This window comes from Crassostrea angulata, chromosome 5 (genome assembly GCF_025612915.1).
Source record: "Crassostrea angulata isolate pt1a10 chromosome 5, ASM2561291v2, whole genome shotgun sequence".
NCBI classification, from domain to species: domain Eukaryota; kingdom Metazoa; phylum Mollusca; class Bivalvia; order Ostreida; family Ostreidae; genus Magallana; species Magallana angulata.
Genome location: NC_069115.1, coordinates 60,462,974 through 60,490,119, shown reverse-complemented (window position 1 = coordinate 60,490,119; position 27,146 = coordinate 60,462,974). Strand labels below are relative to the sequence as shown.

Below are 27,146 nucleotides of genomic sequence, written 5' to 3'. Positions count from 1 at the left end.
AGAAGATTTTGAGTAGTAACCTCACTTTAAAGGTGTTTCTAGAACAGTTAATATACTGGCTTGCTATCGGTTGCACTAATAGTTAGACCGGACAAAAGCTGATTACCCCAAAACGCGCGCTAAAATATGCTATAAAGAAGGTTAACATTTACCAGGTTCGTCAAGTAGAACAACAACAACAAAGCCTAAATTGAGTTTCCAAATTTCCAGATTTTTTTTTTATTTCAATAATTTTTTTGTACTTACTGAAACGGGAAAAAAAGGAAAATAATTTAGTCTGTGTAGTAAATCTATGCAGAGCGTGAAAAAAAGGTTTGTAAAAGAGAATCGATGTTATTGGTATGCTAGGAGTTGCAGGAACCATAAGCACCGAGAGAAAATATCCACAGCAAGCTCAGAAACAACTTTTGATATCATCACCCATGCTTTATGAATGACAATAATTATACCAAGTTTAACTGTCATACTTCAGATTGCAGGAGTCATGTGCCTTTCTCAGAGAAACGAATGACAACTCATGTTGATCGCTGGAGGCAGTTCTAACACTTGTTTGGCCAGTTTTAAACAACCTAAAAAATGATAATACGTAACTGAGAGGGTCAGGAACAAACAATTGTTGACGGGGAAGAGATGTAAACGATTGAAATGTCACCACGGTTCTTATGAACCCTTTAATGAGTTTTTTTGATGTCGGTGCAGGTACACTTTGGTTTCAAAAACTGCTTTGATATTTTAGACTACACCATGTTGACGATCCCTACTAGGTCGGACCCTCAAAGACAAATAAATTTATATGCAATTTCAGCTAAGTGCAGTCATGTCAGCGCTTCATTAAGTCTCAACAAGTATGGTGCGGATTCCAGTGCATATTTTGTCTTCGTATTTTGTGATTGTTAGCAGCAAAGTTATTTCTGGTTACACTAGGTAAGGGTTAAGAGAGAAACAAAGGGTGTGATCCTTTGAATAAAGTGCAAATGATTGTTTTGATCGATAAGTTTTAAACGTATATACATTTTGTATCAAATGGTAAAATCAGTTCATTCACTAAACATACACAGTTTTCAATTACATTTACGATGAAATAATTTTTAAAACAAGGTTCAGTTTCTTCAAGGTTCAGTTTCTTTCAATATGTATTCTAAAATTTAAAAGTTGCTTAGTGTATATGACAATGCAATATGCCAGCTTGAAAGCATGTGTGTAAAAGTACCAGATTATGCAGTTTTATTATCTTCCAAAAGAAAAAAGTTACTTCGAAAATCTGGCATATTTCTAAGATGTAGGTAAAACTAAAAAAATTAAATGCCACATTTCTCAAAAGTTATAATGTTTACGCAGCCATCGCCTTTAACGAAATTAATATAGGACTGTTTCTTGTGATACGGCATGATAAATTTCATTGTGGGTGACGAATGCAGATATATTTCTATATTGATATTTTTGTGTAAATAAAAGCTATAATTGTAATTTTTGTAACATATCTTAGCAATATGAATAGGAGGCACAAATGAATGAAACTATTCTGTTTTTTCTTTAATTATCAAATTCGATAATCAAGGCTTCTAATCTGTTTAAAAACATCATACAGAACACATACAAACCTCAAAATCAAAGTCTGGAAGTGATCCTATAGTTATAGTTAATGAATTTATAAACCATATAGTATACTATGCAAAAAAACCGAGTCGTATCATGTTGAAATCGTACCTTATCATTGGTCTTGTATGTTTGACAATAGTGAACGTGTCCTAATTTATCCTGTTTATTGAATAATTGTACAACAGGACGCATTAAAAATGGGCGTGCAAAATGACATATCTATATAAAAAAATGTTTCACAGAAATGTTATAATTTCTTTTGATTTATTTATTTCTAGTAGAAAAAATAGAACGCAGTAAATTTCGTTTATCTTATATATTGTGTATCTGGATTCCGCTTCAGTAATTTTATTTCATTAAATCCCACAAATACAATATAACTCGTTTATATTACAGTTGAAAAAAAAATATGTTTTTATTGATTTTCTAGGAAAAAACAAACAAAAACAACCCCCAACCCCCAACTCCCCCCAAAAAAAGAAAAAAAAACACCCAAAAAAACCCAACCTTCCAACCCCCCCCCCCCCTCCAAAAAAACCCCAAAACAATAAAAACATCAATCAACGAAACCGAGAACAGTTCGATGAGGCGTGGCTTTGTGAAGGTTTTTTTTCAATTGAAAAGTAGGGGTAGAATAGAAATCTTCTGTTTCGATGTTTTTATTCCTTAACATCATCCATAACGATTCGAGTTTTGAATAAAGTAAATTAGGGACCTTGTTTTGGTAAAATGCTAAATGGCGCTCCCATCAGCGTTCTTTTTTGGTATTAAAACATTGCATAAAGAAAAGGGAAAAACATGATTAGATCATTAATTCAAAGCGGCCATGGACTATATGGTAATTTTTGACTGAGCATCAAAAGAAACATGGATTTAAATAGATTTTAAAAATTTCAATTTTCCCTATTTTTTTATTTGTTAAGAAATATATCTTTAAATTTTTTGTCCGTTTTATTCTTATTTGATTTTTTCTTAATATTCAAGATAACTTTTAAAAATTGTGCTATGTTAGGTACTTATATTGGAATCAGATAACGAAGATTAAGAACAACGCTTTTGTGTAGTTATCTTAGCCCTTCATTCATTCTATCTTTATTTCCTCCCATAGGAGATTACATGAAAAATAACATTTTAACATAAATTATAAATACAGCACATGAGTGACAAAGTTAGGAGTTATAGTGAAAAGGGAATATAATTAATTATGTACATTGCAATTGCTGGCGGGAACATATTACTCCCGATTTACTAGAATGGTAAGTTTATTGAGTAAACTTCAAGTGTCTGTAAAACCATGCAGCCGCGTCCCTCAGGAAACGGAAATTAAGGATGTGCAGGCTGCGCTCGTTGTGATATGATACGGTGACGGAGAGAAGTCTTGATCCCAGTAGGAATAGATAAAGGTCTTGTGGACAAAGGCCGCAAAGTTCGGGGTTAAGTGTAATGTCATAGTCCTCAATCACTGTGTTCCACCAAGCGTCTCGGAGAGCAACGGTTCCTGGGCAGACGGTCGAGATGTGCTGAAACACATTGGTGAAGCAACTGCCACACACAGTACATACTTCCGGAGGTAAGGTTGGAAGACTCCATAGCTTGACAACGAATTTACAGATTTCTATTTCGTGTATGTTGGATGGAAATTTCCAAATAGCGAACGGGGGTCTTCCTGCGTTTATGGTGTTAAATAAGATGAAGTCGGGGTCAGAGAGCATGCGCTGACGCCTGCAGTCGATGTGGAGGTTGGTTACCGCTGCCTTGACAGTTTTATTCCAGAGATCCTTAGGGGGGAAGTAACCAACATGCAGGTAAATCAAGAGATGTTGAGTGAGATTGTATCTAGCCAAAATGTTGATAACGTCGTGAATGTATCCAAAATGTTTGCGCTCAGGTGAGTTGATGTAAGAAAAGAGTCGGTGAAGAAAAATCTTCTTAGTAAGAGTTTGGGTGTCCAGATTGCATAGGCGGCCGAAGAATTGAAGTTTCCTTTTTTCAATTTCAGATGTTATTGGGAGAAGCCCAAGGAGTGATTCGCATATGTCGGATCTGGTACTCTTTAGGAGACCAACTGCATGTTTGCAGATAAAATGCTGAAGAGTGTTCAGATCTTGCAGATCTTTTTTTGCGTAGGTCATACCAAAGTTCACAGCCATACATGGTGGAAGGGAGAACAACTCTGGTGTAAAGCCGGGATATGGTATCTGGGTTGAGATGTTCACGTATTTTTAAGGCAAAGTAGGCTTGTCGTCCTTTTCTACAGGCGTTAGCGATTTTCTCAGTATGGACAAGTTTTGAGTGAAGGTGAATACCTAAGTGATTATAAGTATTAGACAGGCAGACAGGTTCTGTACATAGAAACCATGTAACAGGCGAATCTTTATGAGGTGGCGAGGGGGTGAACCGGAGAACGCTTGACTTGCCTGCATTAAACTTGAATCTCCAGTTCGAAGAGTATTTGAATGCTGTGGTGAGAATATTTTGGATGGCTGCAGGAGACAAAGCAATGCAAGAGATATCGTCCGCAAGGGTGGGGTTAGAGCTTGTGATACTATAAATACCCATATTTGGACTCTGGTTTTGAATTTCATGAAGCAGGTCTTAATGAAAACTAGGTACAGAAGTGTTGAGAGGACTCCGCCTTGACGAACTCCTTGCGACACAGGAAACCAGGATGATCTTGTTTGGTTTACTACCACAGAGCATGAGGTGTTGGTGTGACAGTCGTCAATAAGAGTCCACAGACGTACTGAAACACCAAGGCGATGTAACTTGTACATTAGGCCATGCCTCCAGACTGTGTCGAATGCTTTCTGTGTATCTAGGAAAGCGACGTATACGGGCCTACCAAGTTCTAAGTTGTGACAGATTGTTTCTTGTAAGTTAAAGGATGCCGTAAGACAACCTATCTTTGGCTGAAATCCTTGCTGTTGAGGGTTTGGGAAATCACCAGTAGATAATACATAAGTTTTAGTTCTTAAAAGTAACAATTTTTCGAAAATCTTTAGAAAGCATGGGAGTAAGGCTATTGGTCTGTAGCTGTCTGGGGATTTCTTTGGTTTGTTGCTCCCTTTGTGTATAGGGACGATTATGTCTTTTTTCCAAGAATCAGGAATTTGGCCAATTTTAATTATTGAGTTAAACAGATGTAGTATGCACAGTTTGAGTTCTAATCCTCCGTGGATAACATGCTCATTCTGGTTACGATCTATTCCAGGAGCTTTTCTGAGTTTCAAATCACGGATTATTTGTGAGATTTTGTCGATGGTGACTTCACCTCCTGGGATAAGATTTTTGCTTATTATGTTAGCAGTTTTCATGGATTTATAAGAGTTTTCTATGTTATAGCAGAAGTCGGAATTGAATGAGTCATTGTTATTCGAGTTGTACACGTTTTCAAAGTGATGAGCGAATGCGTTAGCTATGTCGCCAGGGTCAGAAAAAGTCACGGTACCAATTTCTATTTCTGGACACACACGGGAACTGCGAGGACGCTGTCGTTTGATTAGTTTCCAGAAAAGTCGGACATCGCATTCGGCAGCTTCGTCGATATCCTTAAAGACCTTAGTCATGAAGCTGTCATGTGCGGTTTGAAGCTCGTTGCGGAACTCTCTTTTAGCGCGCTTATAGTTCTTATAAGACTCGTGACACATTTCGCGTGGTCGACCTTCACTAATCCATATCCTGCGTTTTTGTCGTGTCATGTCGTGCAGCTGCTTTACTTCCGGTGTCCATTCCGGTTTTAGGTAAGGTTTGTATCTTGAGACTGTAATGGTTTTGGAAGCAGCATCGTGTAACAGGTGGGTGAGATCAGAACAGAAGGTATCGATATGAAAGCACAGTCGAGATTTCTATCCAACAAGCTGAGAGCTTCTTCGGAAACATGCTTTTTGTATGAGTCGATTTTACGCGAGTCTGCTTTATGCCATGCAGGCAAACAGTTTAGGGATTTGTTTGACGTACGATTTTTAGGTTGGATGTCAATAGACATTAGAACTGGAAGATGGTCAGAAGTAGAGCTAAACAGACCTTCTTCATACACGTGATATCTATTCACATAGCTACATAGAGAGTTGTTACAGAGTATGTAGTCAAGAGTTGTCTGGGTTAAAATAAAAGTGTAATCTGAGCCGGATATATCGAAATCAACACGAGGGCGCCCTAAATGGTTACGCATGACAAAGTCCTTAAACAGTCTTGATTTATACACGTTCACGTGGTGAGCGTCTCCGTCGTATATGCTAGCGTTAAAATCGCCCCCTATAATCACATCGCCTAAAGAAGAGAAATGGGCTACAAGATCTTCCAGCAGATTAAGTTCCGTGCTATAGGACTGTATGATATTGTCTGATGGAAGATAGACGCCAAATATGTACAGAGAATGGTCATGTGGTCGTCTAATTTCTAACCCAATAATACGTGAGGAGTCGAAGTCAGTTAACTCACATTTAGATAGTTCGAGTTCTTTTTTATACATAGCAACAATTCCACCTTTACCCAGAAAGCGTGAACAGTGTGTAGATGTATTTGTAGACTCTGATCGAGTATAGCTATTGTAGTCAGGATGAATTGAGTCCAGATATGAAGCGTTGTTTGGCATAAGTTTGTGTTCAGATATGATTGCAATGTCGCATTTTACACGATCAATCATACTGGACAAACATAGTAATGAAGACATTATGCCTCTGACATTCCAAGAAAGTATGCTAAGATTATTGGACATTTGTACGAGTATTATCAAAACACACAGTAAGACAAAAAAACAAGTTCGTTTAATCAACATCGTCGTTTTGATTATCTCTATCGTCGTTGGCTGAATCTGCTTCGTCGCAGCGCGCGATTCTGTCCTGCCACTGTTTATTGCTCAGCCAGGGCCTGCATGAAATCCTTTTTGGCCAAAAGCCGTCGGACTCTATCTTACATGCCTCCCGCACCGCAACATTGATTTTCGCATTACGACGAGCCCCTTCGCGCTTAGGTTTGAAAAACACACACAGGGAGACGGATATGTCGTTGTCTTTGAGGAAGTTTGTCATACCCAGCTCTGTTGAACGCTAGCTTATTCCGGAAATATAGTAGCGTGCGTTGCGTTTACGGGTAACACCTTCAAATATGTCGGCGTCAACTCGAGCACCAGTTGAGCCGCTTGACGGATTGGTAGGCTTTTGAGAGGTAGAGACAGGTGACGATGAAGAGTTATTTGCTAGACATTGTTTGGAATAGTTAGGCTGTTTAGACTCTGATGCGATATATTTCCTTTGAATTGCAATGTTGAGTGATTGAGATTTCGTACTTCCATATGAAACACCGTGGGTTTGTGTATCCTTTGTCGAAGCTTCATCCGCGTTTGCTATGGATGAGGCAGCACGCGTACACGAGTCATAGATACCACGATCGGTGACGGGTACTGGTGCTTTAGGTGCGTGTCCACTTGCGTGGGCGTCCGGTGATATTGTTTTGGTGGCTACACATACAGACGAGACGAGGTCATTCAGGCAAGACGGACCGTTAGAGGTACCGTTTGTCTCAAATATGGTACGAGGGGTACTCGAAGGGGTGCGCTGTTTATTTTTTCTTAGGTCACCTATCTGTTTTTGGATACCAGAGCATAGTCTTGATATTTTAGATATTTCAAGTTCAAATTTCTCACATTTCATTTGATATTCGGTGGAGTCGAGACCTTGGAGAGACTTTAGCTGTGCATTAGTAAGCTTCCGGAATGTCTTATATCCAGTTGTATGGGATTCAAGAGAACTTTTGATTTTGTCGTTTTCCTCTTTCAGAGAAGCGTTTTTTGACTTCAAATCGGTAACCGATTTCTCTAGAGCTTGAACTAACTTGTACTGACTAGCATTATTTTTTTCTAGCTGAGTGATTCTCTCGAGAAGTGATTGAATTCATGACCGTAGTTCGACAACTGAGCTTTTGGGTAATTCGTTAGTTTTGTTCTTAGATTTGTCGAAAACATCGCCTAGATATGCATCATCACCGTTGCAAAACATACTGAGTGCAAAGCAGTCTTTTGCGTATTTAATAACACTCGGATTGTTTTTTGTTGTCTTTCGGGCTGTTAGATTACCCATGGGACACCCCTGAATAAACTTGGCCTTGGAACAAAGATATGTTCTATAGTCAACAATGAAATGTTCATTAGAGTTTGTAATTTCTAGGAGTTTTTCTACGTAGAGCTCCTTCGGAAGATTCTGTAAATTAGAGTCTAGCGAAGTTAAATCTGAGTTTGGGTCAAATCCGTGTGGAATATTATACCTGTCTGCGTGTGTGAGTAGGCCAGGGTGGCTCTGTGAGCAGGACTCTTCGTATTGAAGACCATAAATTTGATCACAATTTGATCCCATTTGATAATTATTTGTAGTGTCAGATGAAGAGGTTGAGGGGGTATTTACACTCACCGGGCGTCGCTCCGTATACTCCGGCGGTTGCTCTTCATTTACCAATGTTTGGGAGCCGAGCAGAGGCGAAACATCCTCCGCCATTTCCGGAAGTCTCCGCATATCCGGAAGTCTCCGCATATGATATTTTTGTGTAAATAAAAGCTATAATTGTAATTTTTGTAACATATCTTAGCAATATGAATAGGAGGCACAAATGAATGAAACTATTCTGTTTTTTCTTTAATTATCAAATTCGATAATCAAGGCTTCTAATCTGTTTAAAAACATCATACAGAACACATACAAACCTCAAATTCAAAGTCTGGAAGTGATCCTATAGTTATAGTTAATGAATTTATAAACCATATAGAATACTATGCAAAAAAAACCGAGTCGTATCATGTTGAAATCGTACCTTATCATTGGTCTTGTATGTTTGACAATGGTGAACGTGTCCTAATTTATCCTGTTTATTGAATAATTGTACAACAGGACGCATTAAAAATGGGCGTGCAAAATGACATATCTATATAAAAAAATGTTTCACAGAAATGTTATAATTTCTTTTGATTTATTTATTTCTAGTAGAAAAAATAGAACGCAGTAAATTTTGTTTATCTTATATATTGTGTATCTGGATTCCGCTTCAGTAATTTTATTTCATTAAATCCCACAAATACAATATAACTCGTTTATATTAAAGTTGAAAAAAAAAATGTTTTTATTGATTTTCTAGGAAAAAACAAACAAAAACAACCCCAAACCCCAAACACCCAAAAAAAAGAAAAAAAAAAAACCAAAAAACAACAAAAAAAAAAAACCAACCTTCCAACCCCCCCCCCCCCCCCCTGCAAAAAAACCCCAAAACAATAAAAACATCAATCAACGAAACCGAGAACAGTTCGATTAGGCGTGGCTTTGTGAAGGTTTTTTTCAATTGAAAAGTAGGGGCAGAATAGAAATCTTCTGTTTCGATGTTTTTATTCCTTAACATCATCCATAACGATTCGAGTTTTGAACAAAGAAAATTAGGGACCTTGTTTTGGTAAAATGCTAAATGGCGCTTCCATCAGCGTTCTTTTTTGGTGTTAAACACATTGCATAAAGAAAAGGGAAAAAACATGATTAGATCATTAATTCAAAGCGGCCATGGACTATATGGTAATTTTTGACTGAGCATCAAAAGAAACATGGATTTAAATAGATTTTAAAAATTCCAATTTTCCCTATTTTTTTTATTTGTTAAGAAATATATCTTTAAATTTTTTGTCCGTTTTATTCTTATTTGATTTTTTCTTAATATTCAAGATAACTTTTAAAAATTGTGCTATGTTAGGTACTTATATTGGAATCAGATAACGAATATTAAGAACAACGCTTTTGTGTAGTTATCTTAGCCTAAAACACTTTGAGTGAAGTTTCTACTGTTATCCCCGTATTTTATTTTCGAAATGAAATAGCCTTTAAATTTCTTCTATTTTAATACACAATTTTTATGATTAATTGATATTACCCCGACTGTTCCGCTTTATAATAATTTAAACTGTAAACGAATTTGAAAAAAAAAATTATGTTTTAAACGCAAAAAATGTTATCAATTATCAATGAAAGCCCTTTTACAAAGTAAGTTTCAACATAAAACAGTTCCGTAAACAGTTTGTAACCCATGACAGTTGTGATGTATAAAGCAGAAAATATCCAATGGTACACATTATACAAGAACACCTTACCTGTTTTTTCTCACTTTAAAACCTTGTTCATTTATGAAGGATAGTCTCATTGTTTAAATGTAGTAGAGTTAAGCTAGAGCCGGTGTAAAGAATAATAACAACCCCTGCGGAAAAATAACCGGGGGACATATTTTGACGTAGAATAATGACCCCCTATCGCCCCCGAGCTGTATAATTATTGAATTATTCTGAAGAAAAAAAGACCCGGAGTCATTTTTTTTTCATATTAAATACGAAGAAAAATGACCCCTGTCATAAACAAGAATACATATGGGTTACCTTATAGCAGTTGTGTCTTAATATATCATTGACGCAAAACACAAAAAACCTAACATCGGAAATAGAGGGCAAGATCATTCACACTAAAGTTATAATAAATGGTCTAAGGTAATAAATAGAACGGACGCATGTTTTTTTGTTTTTTTTTGAACGGATAGTTCATGCATTGTGAACTTTCAAACTATTAAGATGCTGTAATGCTATGCATAATCAGCTGAGATTCGATCAACGGTTGATAACAAACAGTCCAGTCGTGTACTTACTAATCTAAGGTTTCATTGTATACGGAATTCTATACGGAAGAGACTTCAACAACAATATTTCTTTCCATTTTAATTTTATTAAATTTTTTTCATTGAGAGTAAGACTGTACATGTATTCCACATGAAGTTGTTAGCGATCACTGTCAAGTATGCAAGTTTTCAATCGCTCAGCTGTATGTCGACCTCGTAAACATAATAAAGAATGCATATCAATTACAATACCACGTTCAAATGATGTTTCATATTTGTATCTTTAAGTCTTATACTATTGTTACATATTCTTACCAGCTAATGAAATAATTTTACCTTCATATTTAGTCTGTTGTTATAAAAACCGAAATCAGAACCGAAAAATTCACCAATTGTAAAACATTTTTTTTTAAAAGGTGACCGCATGGAAACCAAAAAAAATGATAAAATAAAAAATATAATTCAGACACATGTTGTTTGCATGTGGCCATAAATAAATCTTTTTGGGAATCTAAACATTTCATAGAAAAAACGCCATATCCAGAAAATTACTCCAATCAAAAGAGGGATAATTCTACTAAAACATTGTTGACATTTTGCGATTATATATATATATATAAAAATAACCATCCATATGAAAAAAATTAAATTGTGTCAAAGGTTGAACTTGGTAAAAAACCCAAAAAACAACAACCCCAAAACAAATATTTGGCAAATAAGGTATGCTTGCCGCCCCTTGTTCATTGAAGGCGGTGCTTACTTTCTAGGTCTATAAAAGAGGCAATATAAACGTGAATGAGTTAACATGAGTTAAGCTCACTATAACTATTAGTCATATGACGATGTTGTGGCCATTAACGGTTGCAAAGAGCGTCAGGACCCCATAGCTTGGTTCAATTGATAAAAGGGTGATAATATCAGGGTATGTCTAAGAATGCAGTTGAGTTACATTTCAAATTTTGTTACTGATCTGCTAAATAGGCGAACCTCAGTCTGTTAAACGGAATTGCTAATAGTAAGCCAAAGGTGCCAATTTTTAAGAAAGGACTGTATTTTGTATGGTCAAATATCTGCCACCAATTTTAATTTTTAAATAGTATCGTATAAAAATCTAATCTTTACAAACCATTGTACAGAGGATGCTTATCACTGTAATCCTGATTTTATTCACCAATGCTCATTTGCTTTTTATCTATGACGTCACCTGAATGATATAATTCCCGCACATTTGCAAAAAAGTGAAAATATTCTCATTTTTCGTTATATTTTGCAATTTTTCCTTCTTCATAACAAGGGTTAAGCCTATGTACAGAATAACAAAGGTCTCAATAATAGGTAGTGGAATGTCTTTCCTGCTAATTGTAAGAAGACAAAGCTTACATCCTTGAGAATGTCGGAGAATGTTCATGGGAGTAGGGATATCTTCAATTCTTTCATGTCATTCCAATTAAAACAGATGACCAAAGTTCTCAGATCAGATAAACATTTCCAATCGTAATTAGAAAATGCGATGACTAAATAAAGATATTAAAATATCTATTATTTTAGTTATCCTAAAAATAGAAAATGATGGTATATGAATCATTTTTTATCAAGAGCGTATTTCTAAACCACCTGTATTAAAAAAAAATAGGAAGGTCTGGAACTTTAAAGTGCATCTAATATTGCAGCTAATAAACACGTTATAACGAACAATTAGAGGCCAATGCCACACCACCTCAATATATTAAATTTTAAGGTGAGGAAGCAAGACTGACTCCAAAGTTCTTGATGATAAATTAACAACTTTGGATATATGATTTTGCGTACCAAGTCTGTTTAGTTACAATGTGGGTTAAATGATGCGCGGAATTAGTATGTTTAGAGTGCACAGTGCAACTGTGTCCTACTAGATCGAGCCCCCAAGGACAAATAAACCATATTGAGCTTAGGATTGAGTGCTTAACGTTCTATGGTCTCTAATAGTGGTTTGTGCAGTCTTATCACGTATTATTTGGACACTGTGAATGTGATAAAGTGAGTGTTTAAAGAGAGAGTTACATTATTATACAGAAAGCAGACCAAATACTTCCGACTGGACCGGAAATCCCTCATATTTACAATATCGCGGGTTAAAAGAAAGAAAAGAGCTACTTTGTACTCTAATCATAAAAGATTGCATATACTATGTTAAGACCTGTGATACGTTTAGAGATTTTCCGTGCTTTGGAGCGATCCTTCTGAGGCCTTATGGCAGTCGGGAAATAAGTAATGCATATAGACATAATTCAACTCCAAAAAGATCTACATAAAAAGGTTATTAAGAAAAACGGGATATGTGATCAGCTAAATAACGCACATCAAATCATATAAGCAATTGTCAATAATCTTACAGATAACTTATGCAAAGAATAAATAGTGTAGAGCCAGATGGAAGAAAAGTATCGCACAATGTAGAAACCGTTATTTAACATTATATCCACGTGTTTTCCAATAGCCGAACCTTTTTATCCTGATTATTGAATTATTGGTATTAAATGGATTTAAATGGATAGAAAAATACCACTTACATTGCAATTCAATTAGATTGAGAAAATCGAGACACATTTTTTAACCTCCATTTTTTGGGTTTGGGTTAGTGTTAGGGTTAGACAGGAAAGACGGAACAAAATATGTCTGTCATGTTAAATACGTCTTTAGAAGAAAGGTTTGTGTTTTCAAAACTGTAGGGTAGAAAGTGAACGTCATGGAGTAATAATTTAGTAAATGCCATTATGATAAAAACAACCAAATTACCACGGACAAAGGATAAGCTGAAACAAGTGTTAACTATCTGTTTCGTTTTTTTTTTTTGTTAAAAAAAATTTACTCTTTTCACTACTGTCTCTAAACACCCCTGTTCAGATGAAAACCCTGTTTTTCCCTGTCATCCCCTAGGCAGCCCCTGCCATCTCCTGTACACATCCCCTGTACACCCTGTTATCCCCTGTCAGCCACTGTACACATCCCATGTGTGCCACTGTAAGCCCCTGTCACCCTCTGTACGCCAATGGCATCCCCTGTAAGCCACTGCATTTCCATGTACATGCCCCTGACAACCCTGTACGGTTTCTGACTGTTCATAACATTCTATTCTGTTATTTAATTTCAATATTATTTTTCTTAATTCAATTATTAAATTCTAATTTGTTATAGTTTGAGTAATAAATCATTTTTGCACTCCACAGCACCGAGTCACAGGACACACTGTTATTGTAATGTTTTCATTAATAAGTTATTGATACCTAAATAATAATGCTAACTAAAGGCCCGATATTCACCGGGTAATAAATCTCAGGTGAAGGCAGAAATTATTTTCAATGGGTGTGAAAACCTTTAAGGCACTTCGTCCGTTAGAGGTTGGGAACAGCACTACTTCGTAATGTTAAAAAAAATAGATATATATTAAGAAATACAGTGAATTGTTTCTACAAAGAACAAGCACAGCAAAGGATTTTATGTAATATGTGCAACTAACACCCGTTAATCAGCCAGAATGTAGAGTGTACATGTACATTCAGCCATTTTACGATAGAGCACGTCATTGTTCATAACCAAGTTCCTGATTATATCTGTACCAATTTCTCGTGGATAGCAAAATAAAGCTTCCATAGCTTATAGGTTTGCCTCAGAAATAATTTTAGTGTGTTGTTTAATATGTATCTGAGCGGCTTATTGGACCCTTGAATTGAATAACTGTCATAATCAATTTCAATAATTTCTAAAATCTTACTTTTATTTCCCTTTTTAATGCGAAGTGGAAGATATCAAAGATAATGTTAAATATTGCCAGTGAACAGAAATCCGAGAAACGAGACTAATAACGATATATTTTTCTGTTAAACAGAAATCAGTTTAAATAACCTTATATACAAATGATTATGTACAAAGCTTTAAAAATAAGAGTCTGCCTTTCAATCCATGATGACAGGTTGATGTAAAAAGCATTAAAAACATGTCAGAGAAATACTGTAAAATAGATTTAAAGATGATACATCAATAGTAGGAATAGTTTGAACACGTTTGCAATGCCAAACATACATATTACTGTATGCGTTAGGTTGTAGTAATAACATTAAATGGTTTTAAACAAAATATTTGATACATGTAACTCATTGTTAAAGTATTGTAAAAAAATAATATTGTTGCAACAATTATATAACACATTAATGTGTTTACATCACTGTCATATATTTATTTTTTCAGCCTAAAGCTATATATAAGTAACATATTTTGTGTTGTTTATACACTTTATATTTATATTATAATTTTGATTGATATGTTTATTATTGTTTTTGGTTCGGGAATCTAGGTTTAGATTCATATGTTGATATCAACAATTTATTCTAGTTTTAGTCCTCACAATAAAAATCAGTTTAACATTAAAAGATTGTGTTAATTTAGGTACCTATGGTATAATCAGATAACAAGGATCGACAACGAGACTTTTGCGGGGCTATCACAGCTGAGAACACTGTAAGTAACGTTTTTTTCTGCTAATTATATCAATCTTGAAGATGAATATGACATTTAAATTTTATCAGTTTTAATATTGTATGTGACTATAAAAAATATGAAAATGATTATTTACAAAGCCCAATTCATTAAAGATACTAAGCGGTAATCAAATAATCAAAACATATCTCGCTCACTTATGAAATTTACAAAATTATTAACTTCTCAATATTTTCGAAAAAAGAACCTGCCATTGTTAAGATTGAGGATTAGGAGGAGAGTTTGGTTAGTTAGCGTAAACTGAGACGCTGCATCAACATTTTTTTTCATGGGTCATGACGGTATCATTTTAGAAAAAAAATTGTTCAAAAGAGAAATATAACAAAATTTAGCACTGTTTGTGCAGTTGTACACTGTAAGTGAGACAATTAATTTATGCTGCTACAAAATACTCCCTATCAATATCTAAAGAAAAAAAAATTCCAGCAATATAAATAAGATTGTATTTTTTATCCTTAAACAAAACAAATTAAAAAAAAACCAGTAAAATATTTTCTGATTATTTTTAATCTCATACTTCAATTAAAAATGTGCTGTATAGATATACATTAAACGCCAACGATTTTTTGAATAACTATTGAGACATCACAGCAGTACAAACCGCATTGGCGCATGTGTTCTGGCTTATGCTGCAAGGAGACAAGGGCACCTTTGCCCTCATCCGTAGCACTGACATGATATCATAGTGCAGTCAGTGTGACGTAATAGATTGGTTTCATTGGTCAACGTGTGTTACTATCGGGATATTCTAGGAATGCAGTCAGATAACATTAATAATATAATGGCTGTTAAGCTCACTTGACGAACCTCAGATGGTTAAACTGTAAAGCTGATGGTGAGCCAAACATGCCAAATTATTTAGGAAGTTTAATTGTTCCTGCTTTATAACCAAATTAGGTATACGTTGAAAGTAACCATAAGGCTCAGTAATAGGTATTGGGATGTATTGCCAGTTAATTGTATGACGAGAATCCTAACCATCCGGAAATCGTCCTACAATTTTTAATTGAAAAAGGAACTGTCGGAATAATGTTTTTTTTCTTAAATTGTTAAAAAGTTGTGATCTTAAGCTAGCCTGAGTTCTGTATTGTCAATCAAATAAAACTAGATGACAAAAGTTTGAAGAACAAATTAGTGATTCAGAGCGTAATTGTGTTTTAAAATGAGGTTGGTTAATAGATATCAAAATTATATATTCGTTTGGTACATGTAATCATAAAAATGGAAGAAATAACTGCATGAACATTGAAACATATAACAGGTTATTTCTGAACCACTCGTTAAAACAATAGCATTTCTTATGAAAGTCAGGAACTTCAAACTGCATCAAACACAACAGTTAGTTAAAAGCAATTAGAGGCAAATGAATTGACCTGTCGGTGATTCATGCAACCAGATCATGTATTTACCAAACGGTGTGAAAGTGTTAAGGTATGATGTTGGGGATACCTACATTATTATAGACAGGAGCAAGAATGGATAGTTTTGATTATGGTCAAATAGAACAAAAGAGCTACCTTGTTCAGTGAGCTTTGTGAGGGAGTATACGGACATATTAACGGGTAGTGACCTGGATCCTGGGAAATTTGTTTGTGGCTGTTGAAGCGTTGAAAGTATTGTTTTGAATAATATACAAAAAGTAATGAAAAAAAAATCAACAAAATTATCAAAGAAAAAAAAAATCGTCGAATCAATAATTTCCGATTAACAAAATCGTTAATTTTAATTTTTTTTTTTACAGTATATTTTATTAAATAATTTTCATGATTGTTATGTTTAGAAATATATAAACTGTAGAATGTAAGTCAAAAGTCGATTCAAGAGATGCATGAACGCTGAATATGCAAAAGCTTTCTAAGTAGTTTGATACCTAGCTATTAGAATTGCTTTTTATTTAAGTTAACTCATTATAGTTTTCAAAATGATTGATATAATTCAAGTAACCTTTATATTCGATATATTGTAAATTACTGTAAACGTATTATATTTGGCGTGTACGATATTTGGCGGAAATAAGATTTTGAACAAGTTGGCAAAGAGCTGATTAAGCGTATTCCTGAATGTGACTATTCTTATACATACATACATGGCATTTAGTGATGTACTTGATTTAGCGGAAGCCGCATTCCTCCAAAAGCACTAAATAGAATACACAGCCAAATGTAGTATGTTTACAGTACTAGTAACTGAAGGGAAAATATATATATATATATATATATATATATATATATATATATATATATATATATATATATATAAAGCACAGAGAAATTCACTTTTGTTGGAGCTCCACCTTCCGCCCCGATCGAGGCTTGAACTCACGACCTCTGGAACCCATTCTCCTAGCAGTGAGCGGCCACCGCGCTCCTCACTCGGCTATCTAGGCTAGACAAAAATCTTGCTTTCGATAACGAACGGAACCTAGCGCGCTGGCCGCGCACTACATAGTCGCTTGAGATACAGGTGGAATACAGTTAAACGGCAATTTGAGAGGATCGGAACGATACACATTGCATAGATACAAACATATATAATAAGCACAAACATTGCAATAACTCTCAAATTGACATGTACCTACCCATAGTGAATGACATAGATATATATAAAGCACAGAGAAATTCACTTTTGTTGGAGCTATATATATATATATATATATATATATATATATATATATATATATATATATATATATATATATATATATATATATAATAAAAGAAAAAAAGCAACACTAACTGCAAAACATAAGCGCTTTCATTGTTAAAAATCTTCAGACGTCTGAAGATTTTTAACAATGAAAGCGCTTATGTTTTGCAGTTAGTGTTGCTTTTTTTCTTTTATTATATTTTTACCGGACACTGAGAAAATTCTTTTGTGATTTGGATATATATATATATATATATATATATATATATATATATATATATATATATATATAGTTATGATTGTTGAGTTTTAGAAATACATAAGTGTAATATGCAAGGTAAAAGTCGATTTTTCAGCTACATGTAAGATGAATATGCAAGGGCTGTCCAAATATAGAGATATCTAGCTATTGGAATTGCTTTTCTTTTTAAAGTTAACTCAAAATGTTTATTTTATCAACGAATTTAAGTCAAACATTTATTGATTTAAATGTAATCAATTCACATAACACGTGGCATCAAAGCATATAACGCAGGGATGTTAAAGAAGCATCTGGAATCTAAGATGCAAGTTATTCCGCAAAATAACAAGTCTAAATTATTGAATATCTATTTCAATATCAAAACATCACAATGTCGACCAAAATCAAATTAAAAATACGAGGGACAGTTTTTTTTTATCTTCATAGATAAGACTGTATTAGATAGATTTACACATTGATGACCTCATGACTGAAAGTGAAATGTTGTGTAAATTTAATTGGAAAGCATAATAAACAGATTCAAAATATAACAAATCTAAGTACTGTAATAAAGTATTTTGGTGTGATTTGTTGAGAATTGAAAGAGAGAATTGGAACATATGTTACTTTTTTGAAATTGTTGCCAAAAAGTATGCAACTATTGTATCATTTCTCGACCAGACTTTCCTTTGTCGTTGTTAACAATATAAACATCCGACTAGAACAACACTATCCCGTATATATTGAAGTTCAAATTTATCATGTATCAATAGTTTAATCAATACTTAACTTAAAAAGTGCTGCTAGAATCCTGTGTTATGTGTTGCTTTGTTGCAGCATGCCGTTTTCCGTGCATACCGTATAAAAAAGGAGAATATAGGATTCAAGCAGTAGTTTTTATAAGACTGAGATGTTTGGCCTTTACTTAGTATGTTTATTGTTTTGTTGAAACCGCATGGTAGTGTTGTTCTATCTCATTTAAGGAATGAATTCAATATTTATTTGTTTTATACGATATAAAATGGTTTGGGGCAGTTTACGCTTTATAAACCAAGAAGCAGTTTATAAAAAAGCATAAACTGTTTCAAACCATTTTATATCGTACAAAACTAAAAAATATTGAATTCATTGCTTATAATAATTTTTTTTTTTACTCTTCATTGAAGATAAAAACGGTCATTTGACCTTTAAAATGACGTAAAATTGTACAAAATTCAAACGTAACGTCAGGCGTATTGATGCGTTTTTGACGGTAGTCTTACTATGACATAGGCATCATTCTTTATACGATATAAAATAATTTTCTAGCCGATCAGAAAGCGCGTTACAACCAGAATTCAATTATTTCATATTAAGGAACATATGTTAGCTATTTATAGTTATCACGTGATAAAGGAGCGAAATGATATTAATGTACTACCCGGTTTTATTGCATTGCCATCTGCATATAATAGGGAAATAATAAGTTTTGGTTTAATACAAAACAGTTATTTAGAATTATGAATTTTTATAGAACAGTCAAAATAAGACACTTACAGACCCTGAAAAGTGCTACTACACCATTAAAATGAACCGTAACGTTGTACCGTTCCGTGCAAGAAACGAACCTTACCTTTCACAAAACGAAACGTACCGTTCACAAAGCGTACCGTACCGTTCACAAAACGAACCGTACCGTTCACAAATCTAACCGTACCGTTCATTTTTAACGAACCGTACCGTGGAAAAGCGTGCAAGATAATTTATGACTCGCCTCAAAACAGACAAAAAAGGGTAACGTACCGTGCAATAAGCGTGCAACTTCCATATACTGCATATTGACATAATATATTTCGATGAATACAGACGATTATCGCTGACCAGATACGTTTTGCTAGAATTTTTTTTATACGGGATTAGATAATAGCTATTAAGATTTAAAACTGTTATATTTATTAAAACGGTTACAAAAATGTTTTAATTTAGTTTCCTTTCTTAGACCTTTATCATTTCTTTGGTTTTCGATTAAACTTGCATCGTCGATTTCTTAAACATTGTAAACTAGAATGTTCACCCAATTCTTGGTAATACTATTTTGATTTTTATGAACTATTTAAAACGTTGGGTACATACTGGACTTTAGATAGCTTTAAGTGATGAGAGAGCGAGAGAGAGAAAGAGAGAGAGAGAGAGAGTTACATGAGACGTTAAAAAAATAGAGTGTTTAAAAATCATTAGATCATGGCTAAACAAGGGTTGAAATATATATAATTTTATATCCTTTTCAAGTAATGAAAGCAAAAAAAGAATCCCGACTTAAGTTACCCAGAATATTGTCGGGGCTTTCCAAGTAAAGTTAAATTTTTGTGATCAGGCTCCACCGTCTACAACAACTTAAAATCCCTCAAACCATTCCTCAACTAAAATTCTATAAAGGAAAGTGCATAAACTTGAGGTCAATACCCAGACTTGAGGCTGAGAATTGAATTGAGGAAACTTGGTGACGGCGGGGCCTGAAAACGTAAACGGGTACTGTTCTTAGATAAATTCAAATTAATTTACCAAATATATTTATTAATCAATTGATAAATTATCAAAATTCTAATCAATTTAAGTCATGTGCTTTTTTTCCAAACAGACGTGATGTTATAACTGACGATCCGATAGAAATGTTGGGAGCTTGCCATAACATCTTATTTTCTGTTATCGAAAAAACCTTTTTGATAAAACACCTTTTGATTTGTTAATTAATTGACAACAAAACTTTTAACCAATCAAAAATGAAAAATGAAAACATTTCAGATTATTTTTTTTAATATATGTGGATGCGCTGTAGTAAATGACAACTACATATTACCGGTGACTCGACTGATTCGTGCTTCAGCTATTCAAGTAGCGATAAATAAACAATAAATCACTCTTTTTTGATAAACTATAGATACATATATGCACAAAATCTTAGTTAATTAAAAGCAAGCACTGAACAAAAAAGTATGTGCATTCCCTAAAATAACTCTGTATATTTGGGCGGTTAAACAGGTGTACACGGGATGCCGGTATTCACACCTATCCACGGACACCTGTTAGGTAACTCATCACAACCTGTCGTGTGTATAGTCTGAATATATTTTTCTTCTACTTTGATAGTTTCAAGGCTTTTCTTAATCTCTAAAAAACAAAAGAACTGTCTGTAGATATGTACACAAACAACTACACGTAAGACTATCGGCGCGTGGACCCGTAGAACAATTCAGCGACACTATACATGCAGGATTTTCACAGAATATTAAGTTGCGATAAAACTATGATATCATTTACCGGGTACATTAATGTACCAACAATTGATTAATTTTATATTGTAAATGGATGAATGAGATAATAACATTTTGCAAGAACATGTAAGTACAAACACATCTCTTTTTAAATTTATTTTCAATCTTATAATAGCGTCAAAATTTTAACCGGCGAAATCAGTCTGATTATATCGTCTACTGTACAAACTTTTAGTGATTGTGTTCAAAACGTTGTGAAAACCATGAGTTTAAAATAAATGAATTAAATTCAGACAAATAAAAAGCTAATGATTCCAAATTGTTTGCATACAATTACATACACTCTCAGGGAGAGATAGTGAGAGATATAGAGAGAGAGAGAAAAAAGAAAGAGAGAAAGTGTTGATTATAATACTTAAACTGACCTATATTATCGCTTTAGGTTTCTATAGTCGGTCATTTGAGCGGGATTTTATTATTTCAGGACTCCACGTGCTTCGCCTGTCAATCAGTTGAAGTATAACAGTACAGATCACGCCATGCGCCGCGTGCAACTTGGCTAGAAGAAAATTATCTAATGAAAACGATTTTGTTTTATGTTTTCTTAAATTTTTATTTAAAAGAGTGTTTTTATTTGAAATTATTCAACATGATTAATTCAATCATGATAATAACTCATGTACTTGCGATCAGAGTTTCTTTCCCTAGCTGTCGTATTTTATTTTGTTACTAGATAAATTCTTCATATATTTATTACTTTTAACATTCATTTGTTGATTACCGGGTATTTTCCGTGTCCTGTTTACGAAAGGTATGTGAGTAAAAAGGGAAATTAAATATAAACAGATTAGTCAGCATTTGTAAAACGTCAGTTAAATCGCATGCATACAGTGAAGATACATATCGTAATTTTAAATGTGTTACATGTACATGTATAGTTTAACGGATAGACAAAAACTCATAGTCATATTTTGACTACACACGCGATCTTAGTTCAGATGAAGAGAAGCGATGACGGGTTACATGTAGGTATGATATGTGTATATGATCAACTGCAGAAAATCATAGAATCAATTTTAAATAAATAAAAATGTGTGTCAAAAAACTAAAGAACAATTGATTTCAAGACTTCCTATCTGAAATTCATTGTTTATATTATCATTAACTGCGTGTAATTTTATATTGTCTATTCACTAAGGGAATTCGATCGGCAATAGCACTACAGTAGTACGCAATAAAAAAAATTATCAAACGAATTATGAATAAAGAAAAAGATAGATGCTTGTAAAAAATAACAACTAGCCGATAATAAAGACAACGATAAATGAAACTAAAGAAATATCGGAATAAACTCGGGGCAATTTTCCATAACAATTTTAAATGGATTAGAAATATTTAATGACTTCCATTAAAGTACATGTTTAGAAAAAAACTTGAGATGCTATGTAAAATCATTGACAGCTCGCTGAATTTACAAAAATATATCGGATTAAAGTCAAACAGTTCTTATAATCTATCTTATTGATTACATTTATCTAAAATCAAATAATAATAATAACAGACTAATCAAAATTAAAACTAACTCCGCTTCCCGGTTGTCACTGGGTACACGTTTCACGCAACGTATCAAAAACGGGGTAACGGATGGAAGTTCCGATTTCAAATAAATTGAAATACATGTGTAATACATCACATAAATAAATAAACATTCTTGTCATAATAAACGTTCAAAATGTGTAACGAACCGAACCATGCAACTGATGTAGTAGCACGTTTCAGGGCCTGTAGTTGTACACATGCTTCCTTAATGACCTATAATTAGTTGTCTTTATGCTTCCTAAACTTACCCACCAAGCAATCATAATCTTACAGCTAGATTATGCCTTTAACAAAGAATAAATCGTGTGGAGCTCTATGGGAAAACAGAATCGCACTATGTTTGAATCGCCACTTAGCATTGTAATCAAGTGTCTTTAAAATTACTAATTTTCAGTACAGCCATAAAAATGAATAAATCATATTAACACTGCAACGAATCTTCTTCTATGATTTTAATTTGAATGTTTAATATTTTTTTTTGTTCAAATGATAATATTTATCCATAAATTTTAATCACTTTTCTAATGCGCAGTTCTTGATATTAAAAATATCTTGAATCCAAAACCCTTAGGTTTTTAGGATCCTAAAGGGTAATTACAAAATAATCAAATCGTGCACATTATCCTAAATACATTACCTTATAATTTATTACAATAAAAATCTAAAATACATGTTCAGCAATATAATTTTTTCAAAACCAAAATATTTTATTAAATAGCTTTTTAAAACAAAATAGCGGTATGTCCAGTGTAATTCACCATTGGCTGGAGTGTTCCGGACTATGTTACAGGGAGTATAGGTATACCTGTCAAATGATGCGTTACACTGGGAAAATATTCTGATTTAGTCAGCTTAAGTAAGCCGGGATAATTAAATCTGTTTTATTTTAAATACATTTATAGTTAGTCCAACGTGTTGTGCAACAGACAAACCCTATAATAGCCTCTTACAAATACAATCTAAGTGGTGGATTAACGAGATATTTCTATAAATATACTATGATAGATAGGTAGTTAAGATGTCAGTTGCAAATGGGGCCCGAATATATGTAAGGCTGTCTTGTATTGAAAGTGTCTTATTTTTTTTAATATTTTGATATTTAAAAAAAAAAACCAAAGGTTGTAGCAGCGAATTGCCATTGGAATTTTTACTAGTTTTTTGCATAATGTCTCTGTAGTTTGATTTGTGTTGAGTAGTAAAACGTTTCATAACGTTATATGATAAAAAAAAAAAGACCTATTCTGTAGCACTCAGAGGATATCCTGATGTTGTAAGCTTTTTAGTGAAAATATTATTTTTATCTAATTTAATTTGAACTTAATTTGATTGATTCTCAAATGACGCTTGCTGCTAAGGTATACTATGTTATTTCTATGCTATACTATGCTAAATTAAAATAATTTTCTATTTTTGTCTGTACAAACCTGATAATCTACATCAGAAATAACGTTTGCATACAACTTTGAGGTCAAGTACATCTTTCAACGTTAAATATAAACAACTTTCTGATTGACATGCACTTGTCAATTTGACGTCATACTGTATATATTGTCAAATATCATCCGTAGGGATCAGGGGATCGATTTAGTTTTTAATAGTAAAATTCATTTCATAGATAAACGACGCATAAACTACAAACAATTTAAATACCATTAAATTTGTAACACCGATAAGCCCATCCAAATTCACATTTTACAAAATCGCACACGTAACAAGTCTTTATCATCTTTTGAACATAAATTTAGAGGAGTTTGCTTAATTGAAAAAAATGTTATTACTTTAATGGACTCTGTAATCTGACTTAAAAAATATGTGAAATATTAAGCGAACGTCATATAAATTTCAACAGAAGGTTATTTCTTTGATATTTATTATAATTTATTATAATAAAACACGAACTCTAAACAACGCAACATCACTTTTTAGCAACGATGAGATAGGATAATTTCTTCATATTTATGTGTTTTCAAATAAGGAAATGACCTTGCGCTACTGCAATCTGCTTATGATATTCATTCGGGAGAATAAGCAAAATATGTCACTTGACTGTCAAATCATGCGACTATCAATGTGATGGAAAACGACATTTACAATATATGCTGTTTCATTTATCAAATTTAAATCATAATATCCTAACTATACACGAATTATTTGTAAAAAATAGATGCATCAATTTATTGACATTTAAATCCGTTCAATTTTTCGTAGCACACCTTTAGGTACCTCACTACACCTAGTCTTATACTTTTTAAGATACTACGTCACAAGATGGCGATTTAAATGTGTAAATGTCTTAACAGTTCTTATCGTTTGATTGGATTGTATAATATCGTAGCTCATCAGTGGTTAAAGTATTGGGCTTCCGAAACGCAGATCATGAGTTCGAATCCGCCTGTAGGTTCTGTTCATGTTTACTGAATTATATTTTCGAAAAAGTTATTTTTCATCCAAAACTGCACATTTCTTTTGCCCATTGAACTGAAATACTTCTTATCCATCAACATATCTATCTTAATCAAGTAATTTTCTGCTGATTTAAGAAAATAATTCAAGGTAGTGAGCCACCTTAATAGTGCTGTGAAAGTGAGTATCAGACAAAGTCTAAAAAAAGCATCTCTCAAATACAAAGATCAGTGGTTGAATAACAGGATAGTTCAATGTAGTTAACCACAAGTCAAAACTCCAACTATAATAGCCAGTTATTATAGCAGTAAGTCGCAACTGGGGCCCAAATAACTATGTCCAGTATGGGGATTGTCTCCAAAATCAATTAATGTATTTATATTAAAACCATCTAAGGGTTTAGATATAGATTTATGGTTGGATGTATGTTGTCAATTAATATGTATCATTTCTTTACTTGATGGTAAGCGATTTAATTTAAAAAATAATCATCAGACGGAATTAATTTTCAAGCACTATTGACATAATTTGAAGTAATTTTTTGATTCATTTCTACTGAGGAGAACTATGGAAACAAAAGTCATATTTTCTTCCTAACATTGTATTCACTATTACCTTTAATTGTGGGAAAATTTGGTGATTTTTGTGAGATCTATAGACACTATCTATAGCCAAAAATAATTTTACGTGAAATACAAGGGCTGTGGTCTCATACCGACAAAACATGCTTCAACAGTAAAAGTCTTACACAAAATGCATCTACTATTTAATAGTATGTATGCCTCCTCATTCTCCTACCTACACATCAAACAAACTCACAAATGTGTTGAAAATTTTATCGATCAGAATATGATTATATCCTGATCAAAACATATAAACATTGACTTATATCATCTACAGTACATACCAATATTTCAAGAAGAACAGAAATCAAAATACTGTAACTGTAAGAAACATATGTTAAAACCAACTGCAACATATATAATATGTAGAGCAGAATATTATACAAGGTAAATTATGCATTCAAACACATTAGTAAATTATTTATCATACAAACTGATGGCAGAAGGTGAGGGAATAGGCAACCAGTTGGGAGGGTTGTAAAATTCTTCTAACTACCCCACCAAGGCCATTGCAGGCACATCCAACGCCCTTCTGCACCACTTTAACAATAATTGACTAAAAGATATATGATGTAAATACAAGACTAAACAGTAAATCTAAACTGCATAATAAGTTAAAAGAAAATATTTTTATGTAGTAAGCTTAGCAGGTAACTTTTGTGATACAGATTAAATGTGAGTTACTGGCCCAAGCAAGTAACCATGACCTACAGCAACTAAAAACTAACTAAATCTACCTACTAAAACACACTAATGACATATCTCAAAGCGTCACCAGCCCAAGCAGGTAACACTGTCTAACATGGTTTTAACATGAACAAGTCAGAATTATCATTAGTTACTATCATGAAAGACTTCTACAATACATATATTTAAGCAAACAACGCAATTAAATCAAAATTTCACTGAGATTGCAATGACATCATAAACCGGATGGCATGCAGTTGACAAAGTCTGGAATAATCAAATAAAATATTAGTAATGAGAAAGACAATGCTTTGCTACCAGCCCAAGCAGATAACAAGACATGTAGTAGTGAATTACGAAGTACCAGTCCAAGCAGGTACCTTTGTTCATAAATTGAACGACTAATACTTAGAGTGCACTATTGGTGGGGTCTAATATATTTTTGGAAGGCATTTGAATTCCATCTCCCTAGAGTTCTAATTTGAGCATCAGATAAACCCCTCTCAGCTGCTGATGTTGCAGCCCCTATTCTGAAGCTGTGCCCCTTGTAACGCTTACTATCTAGTCGCATATGCTCAAGCATCGGTGTAGAGTTTTGTCAAAGCATGAACGCATTACCGGTGTCCCTGATTTTGTCAAAAATGGACCTTGCTCAGAAGAGCGTGAACCTAAATACCCTAAAGTGGCCTCAATTGCGGATTTACTGCAATCCAAAATTTTATTGTCCTCAACGGGATTCGAATTCATGACCTACAGGTTTGTAGTGAACCCGCTAACCCACTGCGCTATATTTCAGCCAATCAGATTGCTTCAAATTCAGCATTAAAACTGAGGGGCTCCCCATGGGGAAAGCTGTGCATGTTAAAATAATGTTGTTTATGTCTACAGATTAAAAATACATTCGTCCGCATAAAACCAATTATAATTATAAATTGC

At 33.7% G+C, this 27,146-nt stretch overlaps 1 protein-coding gene across 1 annotated transcript in view; it reads left to right on the top strand.

Annotated features, from left to right (window-relative positions):
* LOC128182853 (phospholipase A2 inhibitor-like) overlaps positions 1-27,146 on the top strand; it is a 309,453-nt gene that overhangs the window by 18,682 nt on the left and 263,625 nt on the right. Inside the window, exon 3 of the mRNA XM_052851613.1 lies at positions 14,650-14,721. Coding sequence (XP_052707573.1) covers positions 14,650-14,721 — 72 coding nt within the window. The remainder of the gene's footprint in view (positions 1-14,649; positions 14,722-27,146) is intronic.